A 16,667-nucleotide genomic window follows, 5' to 3' on the forward strand; every position below is an offset into this window, starting at 1 on the left:
AATTGGTATAAAAGATAACAAGTCATGACATTTGAACCTTTTTTTCTTTCCGGGGCAAGTGGTTAATTTTTTTTTTTTTTAAGTTTTAACTTTTTCAAAAATAGTTTTTAACTTTTTCAAAATAAAAATTTGTTGTTAATACTTATTTGATACCAAATACTTCTTCCCTTCACTGCCTCAAAAATAAAAGTTCTTCCCTCCATGCCCATAAACCTAAGACTAGTGAAAAATAATAACAAATATATATATATATATATATATATATATATATATATATATATATATATATATAGGAGTACATTGATTAGAAATCTCAAAATTGAAAATAGTAGAATTTAATGTCTCAAATATAGTTAAAATTGACTTGTTAATTGTAAAGCATTTTTATTTGTACAATATTATATATTGCCAAAAATGAATGCTCGATGTAATTCCGAACATATAATTCTTATGCATGATCTTGAATTTTCCTTCATATTACTCTCTAATTTTCTCTCTATTTTACCTTTCTTTTTTTATCTTTATTTGTCTTTTTTTTTCAACGAGTCTAAGAAATATTTAATGAATATTTAAAGCAGAAAAGTAAAGTAAGGAAAATAAACAAATAGATTAAAGTCGCAAAATTAAGAATTATGATCTACGTTGCATGGATACCGACACGGACACGGAAAAACGGCAATACTGAAATAGGGGACACGGGTACGGCTAACAAGGCATATAATATATCAAAAAAACGAGAATTTGACAACCTGTTCAATAAAACACTAAATATTTAGCCTCAAAACACATAAATCTGTTTTAACAAAGTAAATAAACAAAGTGTACGAACATAGTCGCATACATATCAAGAAACCATCAAACCAAATACATGTCTTAATAATAGTTTTAAAAATCATAAATAAAATAAACATAATTACTAATAGTTTCAATCTTCACCATCACCAAGTACATCATCAAAAATCATATTTTCCATCTCGGGTTCATTAAGTGAGAGCTCGGCCATCTCTATAATACCAACCTCTCCTAGGTTGTCATGCTCATCTCCACCTACATCCCACAACTTAGATCTCCCCTTAGTGTACTCTTCACATCTCCTAGAAAGTAATCAAAGGTTGTTATGAATGTATACCAAGTCTTGAGCACGTTTAGGAGTAAGCTTATTTCTAGTGCAAGAGTGAATAAACTTATAGGTGCTCCAATTCCTTTCACTACAAGAAGAGGAAGAAGGTTGACCTAATATCTTATAAGCCAAACCTTGAAGCATAGGCACTTGGGAACCATAAGTTGCCCACCAATTTTTAGCATCCATCAAAGCCATATCATGCATGCAATCAATGTTGAGAAAGATCCCCTCTGATTTTGGTGAAAATATTGCAAATTCCGTGTTGATCTTGAATCTTTCATCGAGACTTTGGAAAAGCCTTCAAAAACATTGTAATCTTTGTGTGGAAATTTCATTGTCGGCACTTGGAGCAACTCGTCCCGGGACCTCATTAAGCCATTCTTCCGTGTAAATCTTTAACAACAAAATAAGATTAGCCATAACAAATTAAATTAAAAACAAGGAAAAATAAATAAAGATAATAAAGTTGAATTAAATAAACAAAACTTATCTTGGATTCAAAGAATGTTCTAATGAATGGAGTGCAATACTACCCTTACTCCAACGGCTACTAAGAATCCCTTTAACTACATTAAAGAAGGTAGATTCTTCATAATCTAGTTTACCCTCTTTCTTGTAGATGGCATCTTTCATCCCTTGAACCATAATATCCCATCTTTCATAAACCAAATGCAAAGAAGATTTGTCGGTGTCACAAACCCTAATCATATCATAGATTGGGCGTGTGAAATCAAGAATGTAATCAACTTTTTCCCACCATATTTCATCCAAAATATTTTCCCTTACATGTGAGGCTTGCCCGCGTCAATCATCCTTGTATAAGGACCAATTCTCACTAATAACCATTGATTGAAGTGATGGTTTAAGGAGTTTCAATCTTTTAAGCATGCACACAATTGAAGCAAAACAAGTATCGGCAATGCAAAGTAGTTTTAATGGAGAAAACTTATTGAACATTGAAAGTCTCATCGAATGATTTATTATGTAATTTTTAATGAACAAGACATTTGCATGAACTTCCTTTATCCAATGACATTCATCATATACTTCAACATTATTCAACACATTCTTAGCTGCACAAATGCTTTTCATCGCAAGGTTAAGTGTATGAACAACCACTAGTAGAAAATAGGTAATGGGAAGACACTAATTGGAAGCGTTTATTGGAATCTGCTTCCAATTTCATACAAAAACCCGGGGAAAAAAAACAAGAGGAGAATTGGAAGCGGTTTGGGTTGAGCCGCTTCTAAAAAGTAATTAGAAGCGGTTCAAACCGCTTCCTTTTTTTTAAAAAACAAAATCGGCTTTTAAACTTTCTTCCTTCCCTCGTCATTTTGTTCATTCCCTCCTTCATCAATTCGTTCTTGTTGCTTTCATTCCCTCCTTCAATTCGCTTCCTCTTTTTTCACACACCATCACACAGCAGCCCACAACCACCATTGTCGTGCTTCTAATACCCACCACAACAATAACCTTCAATTCGTTCATTGAGTGCTTGCACCATTGTTGTACTTCACGGTTTTGTGTTGTTAGGAATAGGGATTGCTGCTCCTGCTCCGACCACCACAACCACCATAGGGTGCTGCTGCAACATCGTCGCCGCCTCCACCACAGTCGCCCTCCGTCGTGCTACTGCGCCCCTCTGCGTGCTGCCCCTGCTGCCTCCATTGCTGCGACCCCCTGCGTGCTGCCCCTCTCACCTTCACACGCACCACCAGGCCACCACACCTCTCCCTCTCACCCCACATTCCTTCTTTTAGGGTGAGTTCATGCTTAATTTTACTTCATTATCTATATATTGCTAACAATTTCCCAAATTTTTGGGTTTTAATTTTAGTTAATCAAATTTTATGTTAATTATTTGTATACAAAATGTTAATTGTTACCTTAATTGTATAATGTTATAAGTTTTTTGAATTTGAGTAGCTAAAAAGTGATGAATTAATGAATGGATTGTAAGTAAGCTTAGTTTGCTTGTAGGTAGTCCAATTAGCATTATATGAATGAATGAACTTGTGTTTTGTTAAATGTCAAACAAATGCAAATAATTGAATGCTTGCATCATCATTTTCCTAGATACCCGTTCGAGTCTTTCTCATTAGGAGGAAGTCTTGAATAGTCCCCTGTTGGGACTGTTCTTAGACATGTAATCTCACTTAGGTAGTGAATGTATGTCTCTTTTTCGATTTTAAGGAATATTTCGGCTTAGCATTTTGTCACCATGTTCTCTGGGTGCATATGTAGGTAAGTAATTATCTACGTTGTGTACTTGGAGAACTAGGGCGAAATGCTGCCGGATTTTCCTTAAAATTGGAAAGTTGGCATACATTCACTAGTGAGATTAGACTTTCAAGGATGGGTTAGGTTGGAGTGATAAGGACCTTTTGGGAGCATTCATTTTGTACACTATATGCATGAACGACATAAATACATACTATGTACTTTGATTATATGTTGCATTTATACATTATTTATAATGTGTTGGTATGTATAAAGGCAATTTAAAACGTTGATGGATCGCGGTTGGATGTATGGTAGACGTGATACGTTGGAATTCTTTACTGGGGTCTAAGAGTTTTGCGAGAGTGCTTCACAATATCAGATCAGAACGGGTATGAATGACCTTTATTGTCCTTATGTCAATTGTAATAATGTGACAATGGTCGACAGTGTTGATACAATAAGGGATCATGTGGTATGTCATGGGTTTATGCCTCAATATCATGTGTGGGTTTGGCACGGTGAAAAGGGATCGTATAGGGAGAATGTTGTTGGGAATGATACGCACGATAAAATTGTCGAGATTCGTGTGGAAGATGAATATGGTACTGATGATGGTGGAGATGGGGATGATGATGGTGGAGAGGGGGATGAGATCGAGGACGGTGGTGGTGATCACTTGGATGAGATGATGCATACTGTTGAAGGTGAATTTGGTGACTGATGTGATGTATTTGAGTCATTATCAGAGGCTGCTAAAAAGCCTTTGTATCCTGGGTCCAAAAAATACACCAAACTCTCAGCCGTGCTAACACTTTTTAACATTAAGTCAAAGTAAAACTGGAGTGACACTAGTTTTACTTCTTTGTTGACTGTGTTATGTGACATGTTGCCTGATGGGAATGAACTTCCTAAGTCCTACTATTGTGCAAAGAAACTCATGTGTCCATTTGGTTTGGAGTATAAGAAGATACATGCATGTCCTAATGATTGTGTTCTTTATCGAAATGAATATAAAGAGTTGGAGGAGTGTCCACATTGTAGTAAGTCGCGTTACAAGCGAAAGAGCAGCAATGCTGGTATGAAGGGACCTCCTGCCAAGGTGTTATGGTATCTTCCCATCATTCCAAGGTTCAAGCGTCTATTTTCAATACCAAAAGATGCTAAGAACTTGAGATGGCATGCAGAGGGAAGAAAGAAAAACGGTTTTCTGAAGCATCCGACTGACTCTCCGGATTAGAAGAACATCGATATGAAGTTCAGGGCATTTGGTGATGAAGTAGGAAATTTAATGCTTGGGTTGTGCACCGACGATATGAATCCATTTGGCACTCTTAGTACCCAACATAGCACATGGCCGGTACTTTTAGTGATCTACAACTTGCCTCCGTGGTTGTGCATGAAACGAAAATAGTAATGTTGTCACTATTGATAACGGGTCCAAGGCAACCTGGAAACGACATAGATGTTTACTTGAGCCCCTTGTTGATGATTTGAGAAAGATGTGGGACAAAGGAGTTTATGTTTTGATGCCCATAAGAACTAGATGTTCCTCTTGCGTGCAGCCCTTATGTGGACCATTAATGATTTTCCTACATATGGAAACCTGTCTGGGTACAAGAACAAAGGGCATAAAGCATGTCCAATTTGTATCGATGACACACCAAACGCGTACCTTGAACACTACGGCAAAGATGTGTACGTGAGGACCCGAAGATTGCTTAGGCACGATCACCCATATCGTAGGCAGAAAAAGGCCTTCAATGAGAAAGTGGAAGAGGGGGTTGCGCCTAGGCCATTGAGTGGACATGAGGTGTATAGTCGAGTTAAGGGTATAGCAACTATTTTTGGTAAAACATCGAAACCTTTAGACCCACATGCTCTCTTTAAAAAGGAATCGATCTTTTGGAAGCTTGAGTACTGGAAAGAACATGATGTTAGACATTGTCTCGATGTGATGCATATAGAGAAGAATGTTTGTGATGCAGTTGTTGGGACAATTATGGGTATTCATGGTAAAACAAAGGATAGAAAGAGCGCGCGATTAGATTTGGAAGCGTAGGGGGTTCGTCCAGAATTGTGGGTCCAACCAAAGATAGGGAAGGCCAAGGTAATGGAAAATGTAAGCGAAGATGGTGGCAAAATACGTAAAGGGGAGCGCAAAGGAAAGGGCACCAGTGTTTCAATGAAGAAAGATGATGGAAAAGGAAAGAATGAAAAGTTTTATTTACCTCCAACTTGCTACACATTGTCAAAGGAAGAAAAACAAAAGTTTTGTGCTTGTTTGTATGACATTAAGGTTCCATCTGGTTTCTCGTCAAACATGAAAAGATTCGTTTCCTTAAATGGGGAAATGAAGTTGACTAGTATGAAATCACATGATTGTCACATAATGATGCAAGTATTCCTACCGATTGCAATTCGTGGTATTCTACCGAAGCACGTGAGAGAAGCTATTACAAGACTTTGTTCGTTTTTCAATACCATATGCAGTAAAGTGCTTGATCCTTTTACACTTGATGCTCTCCAGGCGAATGTAGTCGTAACTTTGTGCAAATTTGAGATGTATTTCCCACCGTCATTTTTTTGACATAATGGTGCATTTGGTTCGTGAGATTAAGATGTGTGGTCCAGTCTTTATGAAATGGTGCTATCCTTTTGAAAGACACATGGGCACATTGCAACATAAAGTCAGGAATCCAGCCCATCCAGAAGGTAGTATGATTCAAGGGATTGTGGCGGAGGAGATTGGTAATTTCGTGGCGGAGTATGTTGCCGTTGCCGAACCAATTGGGCTTCCCATTTCCCGACATGAAGGGAGACTTGATGGTCATGGCACCCTCGGGTCAAAACGGATCTCACCTACTCATGATCAGGTCTTGCAAGCTCACCTATTTGTTCTTCATCATGTTGCGGAGGTTCACCCATATTTAGAATAGCACATGGATAGTTTGCGTGCAGAATTTCCATCAAAAGGGAAAGGGCACTAATGCAGTTGCATAATAAGATGTTTGTGACGTGGTTCCATGATCGAGTTATGCCTCAATTGGATGAGAGTGTCTCTGATACTATAAAGTGGCTAGCTTATGGTCCAAAGGAAGATGTTTATTCTTTTGAGGGATATGACATAAATGGGTATACATTTTGGACTGAGCATCGTGATCAGAAATCCTCATCGTCTCAAAATAGTGGTGTCACTCTTGTGGCTTCATCAAGAGAGTTTGCAAGTGCGAAGGATACAGCACCGGTTGACGCACAATTATCCTACTACGGATGAATTCAGGAAATATGGTAACTAGATTACCGTGAGTTCAAGGTAGGTCTATTTAAGTGTAAATGGGTCGATAATATTAGGCGCAACGTCAGACATGATGACTTCACTCTTGTAGACCTTGGCAACTTACGGGATAGTTTGGAACCATTCATCCTTACATCTCAAGCCAAGCAAGTGTTCTATGTAACCGACCCAGCCGATCCAAAATGGTCCATCGTCCTTGCTAGCAAAAGAAGAATTTTAGGGGTTGGAGATGTTGAAGACGAGGAAGAATATGATTCGTTTGATGATTCGACCCCTTTCACCGCCCCTACACTTGATGTAGCAAATGATGTAGACAAGGATGCAAATTATATTCGAGTAGACCACAATGAAGGAATAATCGAATGAGGTACAATTTTTTAAGCATCGTAATTTTTTGTAAACATGTTTTTTATACCAAATATGAGTTGTTAGAAGGATTAGATGTGAACTAGGAATGAAAATAAAGAAGTTGGGAAAGTTAGTTGCTCATTTTTGCCATTTTGAACTTATTTCGCTCCCATAACCTTGTATTAGCATGGTATCAATGACTTTTAAGCATTTTCAACTTGTAAACATGTTTTGTATACCAAATATGAGTTGTTAGAAGGATTAGATGCGAACTAGGAATGAAAATAAAGAAGTTGGGAAAGTTAGTAGCTCATTTTTGCCATTTTGAACTTATTTCGCTCCTATAACCTTGAATTAGCATGAAATCAATGACTTTTAAGCATTTTCAACTTGTAAACATATTTTGTATACCAAATATGAGTTGTTATAAGGATTAGATGTGAACTAGGAATGAAAATAAAGAAGTTGGGAAAGTTAGTTGCTCATTTTTGCCATTTTGAACTTATTTCGCTCCCATAACCTTGTATTAGCATGGTATCAATGACTTTTAAGCATTCTCAACTTGTAAACATGTTTTGTATACCAAATAAGAGTTGTTAGAAGGATTAGATGCGAACTAGGAATGAAAATAAAGAAGTTGGGAAAGTTAGTAGCTCATTTTTGCCATTTTGAACTTATTTCGCTCCTATAACCTTGAATTAGCATGAAATCAATTACTTTTAAGCATTTTCCACTTGTAAACATGTTTTTTATACCAAATATGAGTTGTTAGAAGGATTAGATGCGAACTAGGAATGAAAATAAAGAAGTAGTTGCTCATTTTTGCCATTTTGAACTTATTTCGCTCCCATAACCTTGTATTAGCATGGTATCAATGACTTTTAAGCATTTTCAACTTGTAAACATGTTTTGTATACCAAATATGAGTTTTTAGAAGGATTAGATGCGAACTAGGAATGAAAATAAAGAAGTGGGAAAGTTAGTAGCTCATTTTTGCCATTTTGAACTTATTTCGCTCCTATAACCTTGAATTAGCATGAAATCAATGAATTTTAAGAATTTTCAACTTGTAAAAATGTTTTTTATACCAATTATGAGTTGTTAGAAGGATTAGATGCGAACTAGGAATGAAAATAAACAAGTTGGGAAAGTTAGTTGCTCATTTTTGCCATTTTGAACTTATTTCGCTCCTATAACCTTGAATTAGCATGAAATCAATGACTTTTAAGCATTTTCAACTTGTAAACATGTTACTAATGACTAACTATTTGCGTGTCTTGTGGTGGTAGGTGTCTACATAAAATGGGTGGTGATGAATATCTTCACAACGAAGAGGATATGGATGATGAAGACATTGGTAGTTCTCAATCTGGTGCCGAGTTGTATGATGTCAACAAGGAGCAAGATTTGGGTGAACCAGAAGACCAAGTTCATGATGACTTGCAGCGTAGGCTTGATGCTTATGAGATACAAGCTGAATGTGCCCCCCTATTAGGGATGATATTGTCTCCGAGTTTGTGCGAGATTCACAAGGACAAATGCAACGTCAAGTGAAAACCAATGGTGGTGGAAAGGCACCGGGGAAGAGAAAGGTAAGGGGTGCAACAAAAGCTTTTAAGAAACCCGGGGAACCCATGATTCTTGAGTTTGACGAGTTGGGTCAACCTACTAGGCAATGGCGTAGCAAATATTCCACACACATTGGGATATTGACTCGTAAAATACCGATCACACTTGACTGGGCAGAGATACCTAAAGGGTTGCTTCAAATGTTTTGGGATGATACAATGGTAAGTGTTTTGCATTTCAGTTTTTCTCAAAAAACTTCGTACCAAAATCATTGTGCATTCACCGAAATCAAACCAAACTTCGTAACATTGCTTGTGCAACCTGCCTACTTGACTGTGCAACAGGCTAGGGATGTGTGCAGCCTGCCTACTTGACTGTGCAGTAGGCCAGGGCTGTGTCCAGCCTGCTAGGGCTTCTGTGCAGCTGCCTAGGCTGGCTGTGCAGCCTGCCAGGGCTACTGTGCAGCTTGCCTAGGATGGTTGTGCAGCCTGCCAGGGGGGCTGTGCAGCTTGCCTAGGCTGGCTGTGCAGCTGCCTAGGGTGGCTGTGTAGCCTGCCAAGGCTGCTGTGCAGCCTGCCTGGGATGTTGTGCAGCTGCCTAGGGTGACTGTGCAGGATCTTTTATTTTATTTTTTTTACTTTATTTTGCCCTAGACTAACATGTACGTTTGCCATTCTTACAGAGTGTGTTTAATATTCCTGATGAGCCAGACAAGAGAAGATTGTTTGAAGGTTTTGTACAAGAGAGATTCAAAAACTTCAAACGTTCGTTGAGAACAAGATGGATCCATAAGAAACAAAGGCATAAACCGAAGAAAACTGTGATGGGTAATGCAGGAGATGAGGAACCTAAGAAGAAACCATGGGATGTATACCCACAAACAATGGTGAAGGACTAGGAGAAGTTTGTGGCGAAATCAACTACTACTACTGCACTTGTATGTATTTTAATATAAATTAGAGTTGTTTCCTCAATTTTGCTCACTACATATTATGATGCGAACATTTGGTAATGTGTAGGAAAAAATTCAACAAGCTACGAGCAATGTTGAGAAGAAAATGTATAACCATCATATGAGTTGTAAGACATTTGCGGAAAGTAGACCAAAGTGGATCAAAGAGGGTCTATACCCCGCATCCAAAATACCATCATCTGATAAACCGCTTCCCTCCACGGTCACAAGTTTGGTAAGTCGTGCAAATGATTGGTGGTGTGCTATGCATGGGATCGACAAGAATACCGGAAAGTACATCATGCACCCGGATAAAAGGCCAGTAGCAGATGCACTTGTAAGCACCCTTTGACATTTATGGTAATATTTCATAGTTATTATTAAATATTTCCATAGAAACTACATCTAACTTAGAACTGGAAACTTTTTGTGTTGTTGCAGCTCGAGCATACGTCGGAAGTGGTTGAAGGCAAGCTCACTCCAAGCATAGAGAACAATCCTTTTACCTTAGCTTTGGGAAAACCATACCACCCTGGGCGAGTCATTGGTGCGGGAGGGAAATAACTAGGGTGGGAAAAGGTTATGGGTTCAGAATACACTAGATCAGGAAGAACTAGATCAAGTGTTAATTCGCCCCACCATATGAATGCTAAGGAAAAGGAATCAATTAAGGCGGAGATATGCAAAGAGGTGCAAGAACAATTGCAAAGTCAATTCAATGCCATTTTGAAGCACATGAACTTGCCAACCTTGTCTTTGCCCATGATAACCCCAGTGGACTCATGTAGTCACCCAGAAGATGCCGGGGACGATCCACTTGTTGAGAGCGAGGTAATTGAATTACAGTTGAGAACATGAACTTCATATCATTAAACGAGGCCTTATGTAGCATAATTATTTTACTGATGCAGATTCCTACTCCTACGCATGCAGACTCAAGGGGGATTGCAAACCAGACACCTGATCCTTTTCCAGATTTTCAGGTAAATTTCAAGTCTTAATGAAATGTAAACGTATTAGGCTTATGCTGGTTAATTAGTTCATAACTTGTCCTAATCAACTGTGTAGGAAGAGACGCCTTGTGAGCTTCTTCACCCCGGCAAACACGTGGATGGAGAGTTGGTGGGGTATGGTAGCGCACAACCATTTGACAAGGTCCATTTTAAGTCTAATACTAGTACCCACTATATCTCGGTCGGGATCAATTCCATAGTACCAGGGTTTGAGGACTTGCCACTACCGGTGCCTAGAGAGGAATATAACTTCATCACGCTGCTTGATGCGAAAGGTAGCTTTGTGCAATGGCCACGTGATCGGGTGTGGTTGATAGGAGGGGTATGTGTACACTACTTACCTTGTTTTTAAAACATGTCCCAAATAGCTTGTATATAACCATGTGCTTTTATGATACAAATGAAAATCAGTCATCTAAAAGGAAGAAGATGGAGAAGCCAAAATCTAAGAATGTCCAACCTACAAAGAACATGGAACAAGGACAAGGGTTGAAGAAGAGTTCAAGAGGTTCTGCCACGAGTTGTACTCCACTAGTAGAAGCCGGCATCCTGATTTCGCTCTCTAGAGCTTGTACTTTTATTCATAACAGTGTGAGTGAGTTGCCTAGGGGTAGATCTATTGAAGTGATTTTACCTAAGGTATTGTTCCACTATGATGAGGATGGGATCGCACCAATTGCAAAAGAGGATGTGAAGGAATTTCTATCCGGTGCCATGCTTAACATTTCCATCATTCAAGCTTTCATGAGGTAATGCAATGCCACTATTCTTAATCATTTTGTTGCATTTTCGACTGTAAACAATGCTTTTAATAATTATTCCCCACAATACTGTCATGAAGGGCACTACAGGAGCACCTTAGATGCTTAGGCGATTCCAAGGCTGCAGTTGGGTGGTTTTGCCCCGAGCAGACCTCGCTTACCAGATGCTTGTGCAACCCTCGTGATGTGGAAGATTACCTAGAACGGAGTATCAAGGAATCAACGCGTGCGGGAGATAAGTTCATATTAGCCCCATGTTTTGAGGAGTACGTCTACAAATGTCATAAATTCAGTTGTTATTTTTTAAATTTTTTTTGAAAATGCAGTTAATTGTGGCGTATATTTGTTGATGTTTTTTCAATATATGCAGTGCTCATTGGACCCTTTTGGTGATTTGTATTTCCAAATACACAATCTACCACTTTGATTCACTTCGTCAGAATCCTCCACGTAGGTTGCTAGTGAATAATATATTGAATAGGTACATATTGCTTCCTATTGTTGATTGACCTCACCTAAACCATTGAGTATTTATGTTTCTAACTTTGAACTTACTTTCCTTAAGTGTTATGAAGAAGCTACATTGTCGTTCTGCTGCGGGTCCTACGTGGGAATATGGAAAAATTAATGCCTTGAGTTAGTGATTTGCTTAATATACTTGGCTTCGGTTATGGCTATGCATGATTTGATATCCTTAGTGGCATGTCAGTGTGCGCAACAAGACAACGGGCTTGACTGTGCCCTATACGTTATGAGGTTTATGCTTGACATAGTCAGTAGTTGCAAGGACGCACAACAACTAGATGAGGTATGCTTTTACTATCTTCGACCTATTAATTGTTTTCATTATTGCACTGAACAAAACACAAGCATAACTTGCACCGAACAAAACACAAGCATAACACGCAATATGAAAAGGCCCGCTGTGCAGCAGCCAAGGCAGGCTGCCCAGGCCACTGCAGCAGCCCACCCAGGCAGCAACCCAGCCAGGCAGGCACCCAGCCAGGCAGCCAGGCCAGCTAGGCAGCTGCCCAGCAGCCTGTACATGCACGTGATGCATGTCATTTTTGTGCATTTTGGTGATTTTCGGTGAATTTCTGTGATATTGGTGCATTTCGGTGTTGTGATACTCATGACAATGTTTGGTTTTTTTTTTCTCTAAAGTTTTGCAAGGTTCAAAGGGAAGGCCCGTTAACAAGGAATGAAATCAATGAAGTTCGCGACATGTGGGCTTTTTTATTCACATTTGATGGCATGTAGAATTGTCGTAATGGTTATATTGGTTTATTAGCTTGACTTTATTAATTAATTATTATTGTCAACATTATTTTAATTAAGTACGTATTAGTATGTACGTAGTATTTCTAAGTGTAATCTTAATATATTTTGCTGTAATTATATATTGTTGTTCATTAAATATATTAATGATGTTACTTTTTATATATATAATTATTTCGTTTTATATATATTATTGTATTATTTTATAACTAATATTAATATTATTATTAATTAATAATATTAATTTTATTATTAATTAATAATAATAAATTTATATCGATTAATAATATTATTTTATTATTAGTTAATAATCCTGAAATTATTGTTTGAGGGTAGGTGTCCAATATATATGAGGATACCTACCCTCAACCAATTCCCCTGCAACCTTACAATTACTTGCATTATCTGTGATTATTTGAACAACATTTTGATCTCCAATTTCATCAATCACCTCACTTAATAAGGTAGCAATGAAATCTTTGTCCTTAATCTCACCCGAGCAATCAATAGCTTTCATAAACATAGGCCCCTTTTTGGAAGCAATCATAATGTTAATCAAAGGCCTTCTTTGTGGATCACTCCACCCATCACTAACAATGCTAACACCTTTTGTTTTCCATGTCTCTTTAATAAGTTGTAATAACCTATCCACGTTTTCTTTCTCTTTACAAAGCAAAGTTGTTCTAAGTTTGTTATATCCAGGAGGCTTATAACCAGAGTGATTAGAATTGGCAGCAATTGTATATGAACTAACATAGTAAGGGTTTCTAGTAAGATTAAAAGGCAACCCCCCTGTGTAAAACATCCTAGAAATCTCAGAATCAAACTGGTCACGAGATTTCATATTAAAAGCATCAGAAATTGTATTGTTTGATTTCCTCTTCTTTACATTATCAGATGAACCTAGTCTCACTGATGTAGCTTCATTTGATGTGTGAGAAGATATGGGTTCATTTGAAAAAGGTGGAACTTTTGGTAACAAAGATTTTTTATAATCCTCGGAATTCACGATGAAGCTTTCTTAGTTTAGCAAGGTCATCAATTTTTACTTTATTACAAACTTGAATCCCTTTCCCTTGTTCACCTAGCAAATGAGCTTTCACTCTAGTGTATGAGCCATTTTTAACTTCGCCGCAAAAGTTACATTTCCAATTATAATTTCCTCCACCACCCGATATTTTATCACCCTTAACAACAAACTTCCACAAAGGGTAGGGGTCTTTCATAGATTCAGATGAATTACTACTACCACTAACATTACATGAAGCAGAGTAACTAGAAGACATTCCTGACAATTTCAGCAAGACAACAATACAATTTCAGTTCTTCATGCTCATATCAAATGCATTAAAGTTCAATTAAACAAGTCAAACAACTCAACAAGTCCAGCAACACAGGCTATACATGATACCATATACAGTATACAGTAAAAATCAAATTTCAGTTCTTCATTCCCAAATTACATTACAGTATACATGAAGAATCAATTATTTACACTTGTTCCCGATTCTAATCAAATTAAAGTTAAATTAATTGAATGTATACATGAAGGAGCAATTGAATTTCAGAAGGAGCAATTGGATTGTGCCGAGTATGTATGACCACATGTTTTACATTTTGCTCTTGTTTGGTCTTCATTTAGGAGGAAATAATGTCATACATCACTTTTACGGCTTTTGATATTTACCATCTCACTTTCGGTTAACCATTCCTCATGTGTGTTTGGGAATTGGGTGTTTGTAGAATCGTGGATTTGTTGGTTAGTAGTAGAACCAGAGACATTTAGGGTATCTTGTTGGCTACCTTGGCTAGAATAAAAATTTTGTGGGTCAAAGAAATTAGGTGGGAATTGACCGAATTGTGAATTGGTTTGGTGGTGGAAATCCGGGCATATTATTCATGTTATAGGGTTGAAAACCAAAAGTACCATCGTACCTAAATTGGTCAAAGCCTAAGAGGACGTTACCGGGGCCATTAGTTGGAATGGACGGACTCGGAATTTGGGAGCTCGTTGGATTAGGTGATTCCCTAGAACTATTACCACGGACAAGTCGGGCTTTCCCCCTAGATGATGGGTTGTTCGATGCCATAATTAACAATAATAATTTTAATAATAACTAATTAACAATAATAATGATTAATAACAACAAATTTAGCAATAATAATAACAATAATAATAATTAATAACAACAATTATAACAATAATAATAACAACAATAATAATTAATAACAATAATTATAACAATAATAATAACAACAATAATAAATTAAAGATTAGTTTAGATCTTACAACCGTGCTTCAACGCTTTCCACTAATTACGATTACGAACTTTTAATTTTTTCGATATTAAGAGATAATAATTAGAGAATTTAAGAGAATATAAGAGATTAAGGATTATTAGAGAATATAAGAGATTAAGAGAAGAGATTGTGAATTTGTGATTTGGGAAGTGAATGAAATTTGGTATTTATAGGGAATTTGGGAAAAATTAGCCGCTAATGGCCGTTAGAAACAAAGGGGGGCAACGGCATTATAGTCGTTTTAGAGTCGTTGGCACGCGGGCCGTGCCTAGCGGGCCAGCACGCGGGCTTGGCACCGTGCTCGTGTCGTGTCGTGCTGAAAAGGCAGAACCCTTGACCGTGGCACGGCACACGGCCGGCCACCGTGCCGGGCCACCACCTCCGGCCGTGTCGTGCCCCGCCGAAAATCGTGTCGTGCCGAACGGCCCGCAGGCCAGCCCGGCCCGTGCCCACCTTTACCCATCCCCCTACTACCCACTTACTGCAAACCCAAACCCAACATATATATACAATAAAAACAAAAATAATAAAATAAAAATTATCATTTTATATTTAATTTCTCTCTTTTAATTTCAACTTTCGTCTTCATCATTTTCTTTGTATTTTCTCTCTCATCAAAACCTTCATTCTAGTTGAAAATTACTAAAAAGTACTCCAAATGTCTAACATTCGAGAGGAAGTTCTTCAATCGCAACAACAATCTACAAAATTGTAAGTACTTAGTTCATTTTTGGAGCGAAAAAAAATGTATAAACCCTAATTTTTCTGTATTTTTTTTAAAAAACTTTTGGCGTCTATATGCTCTCAAAAAGTAATCTACTCTGATTATACTCATTATTGTTGCTCAAAAACAATTAAAATCTACTACCATTTGTACTATTTTTGTAGAATGGAGAAGAGTATTTCAGAGATCAAAAATAAAGTATTTGACAATACATAAGTGTTTATAATGTTCGAATATTGGATATCTGAAACTGAAGTATCAGTTGTTAATTTCAAATTACTTAGTTGAAAATTAAATTGTTACTCGGTAAATTTTTACTAGTAAATTTAATCTATCGTAAATGTTCATTTTAGAAGAACTTCATGTTCATTTATAGAATGATTAGATTACAAAATTGTTGGACATACAAAAGTTGAAAAAACATAGTTTAGTCCTAATTTCCTGGATAATTTGACATATTTCGTGGGATTATATTACTGTAAATTTATTTCGTAATGATTTTTTTTTTTGTCATTTATATGAATGTTCACGTTCAAATTTATGAATGTTCATTTTCATTTTGATAAATGTTTATTTATATATTAGTATATGGCCATTCATGTATTAATAAACACTCATTGTTATTCTAATAAATGTTTTTTTGCCATTTTCTTCATAAATTTCTATAGATCTAATAAGAGATTTCAATAAGAGTTTTTGATTTCTTATAGCTTATGGAAGTGATTTTTATAATAATATTTCAATTATGTTATAAGAACTTTCATTAATTATAATATCATTCAATTAAAACTAATATTCAGCGTATTTTTACTAGTAATTAAATTTAATATATTATAATTGTTCATTTTAGATGGACTTTATGTGAATTTGTAAAGGATTAATATTCAAATTTTAATAACTAAATTATAGACAAATTATCAATTTGATTTATAGAATTGAATCATTAATTGTTAATTAAAATTATTTATTTGTTAATAAAAACTGTTATTTGGCGGATTTTAGCTATTAAATTTAATCTACCGTAAATGTTCATTTTTGATGGAACAATGATCATTTTAGATGAAATTAATCTTCATTTGT

General features: G+C 36.7%; 1 protein-coding gene across 1 annotated transcript; it reads right to left on the reverse strand.

The window, feature by feature from the left end:
- Positions 1–12,881: 12,881 nt before the first annotated feature.
- LOC110719893 lies at positions 12,882–13,848 on the reverse strand. Its single transcript, XM_021898871.1, has 2 exons — positions 13,572–13,848; positions 12,882–13,483 (listed from the first exon to the last, which is right to left on the reverse strand). The coding sequence occupies exons 1-2, from the start codon at positions 13,846–13,848 to the stop codon at positions 12,882–12,884; spliced, it is 879 nt and encodes a 292-aa protein (XP_021754563.1).
- Between the last annotated feature and the right edge of the window lie 2,819 nt (positions 13,849–16,667).

The sequence above is a fragment of the Chenopodium quinoa genome, unplaced genomic scaffold (assembly GCF_001683475.1).
Source record: "Chenopodium quinoa cultivar QQ74 unplaced genomic scaffold, ASM168347v1, whole genome shotgun sequence".
Classification (NCBI taxonomy): Eukaryota; Viridiplantae; Streptophyta; class Magnoliopsida; order Caryophyllales; family Amaranthaceae; genus Chenopodium; species Chenopodium quinoa.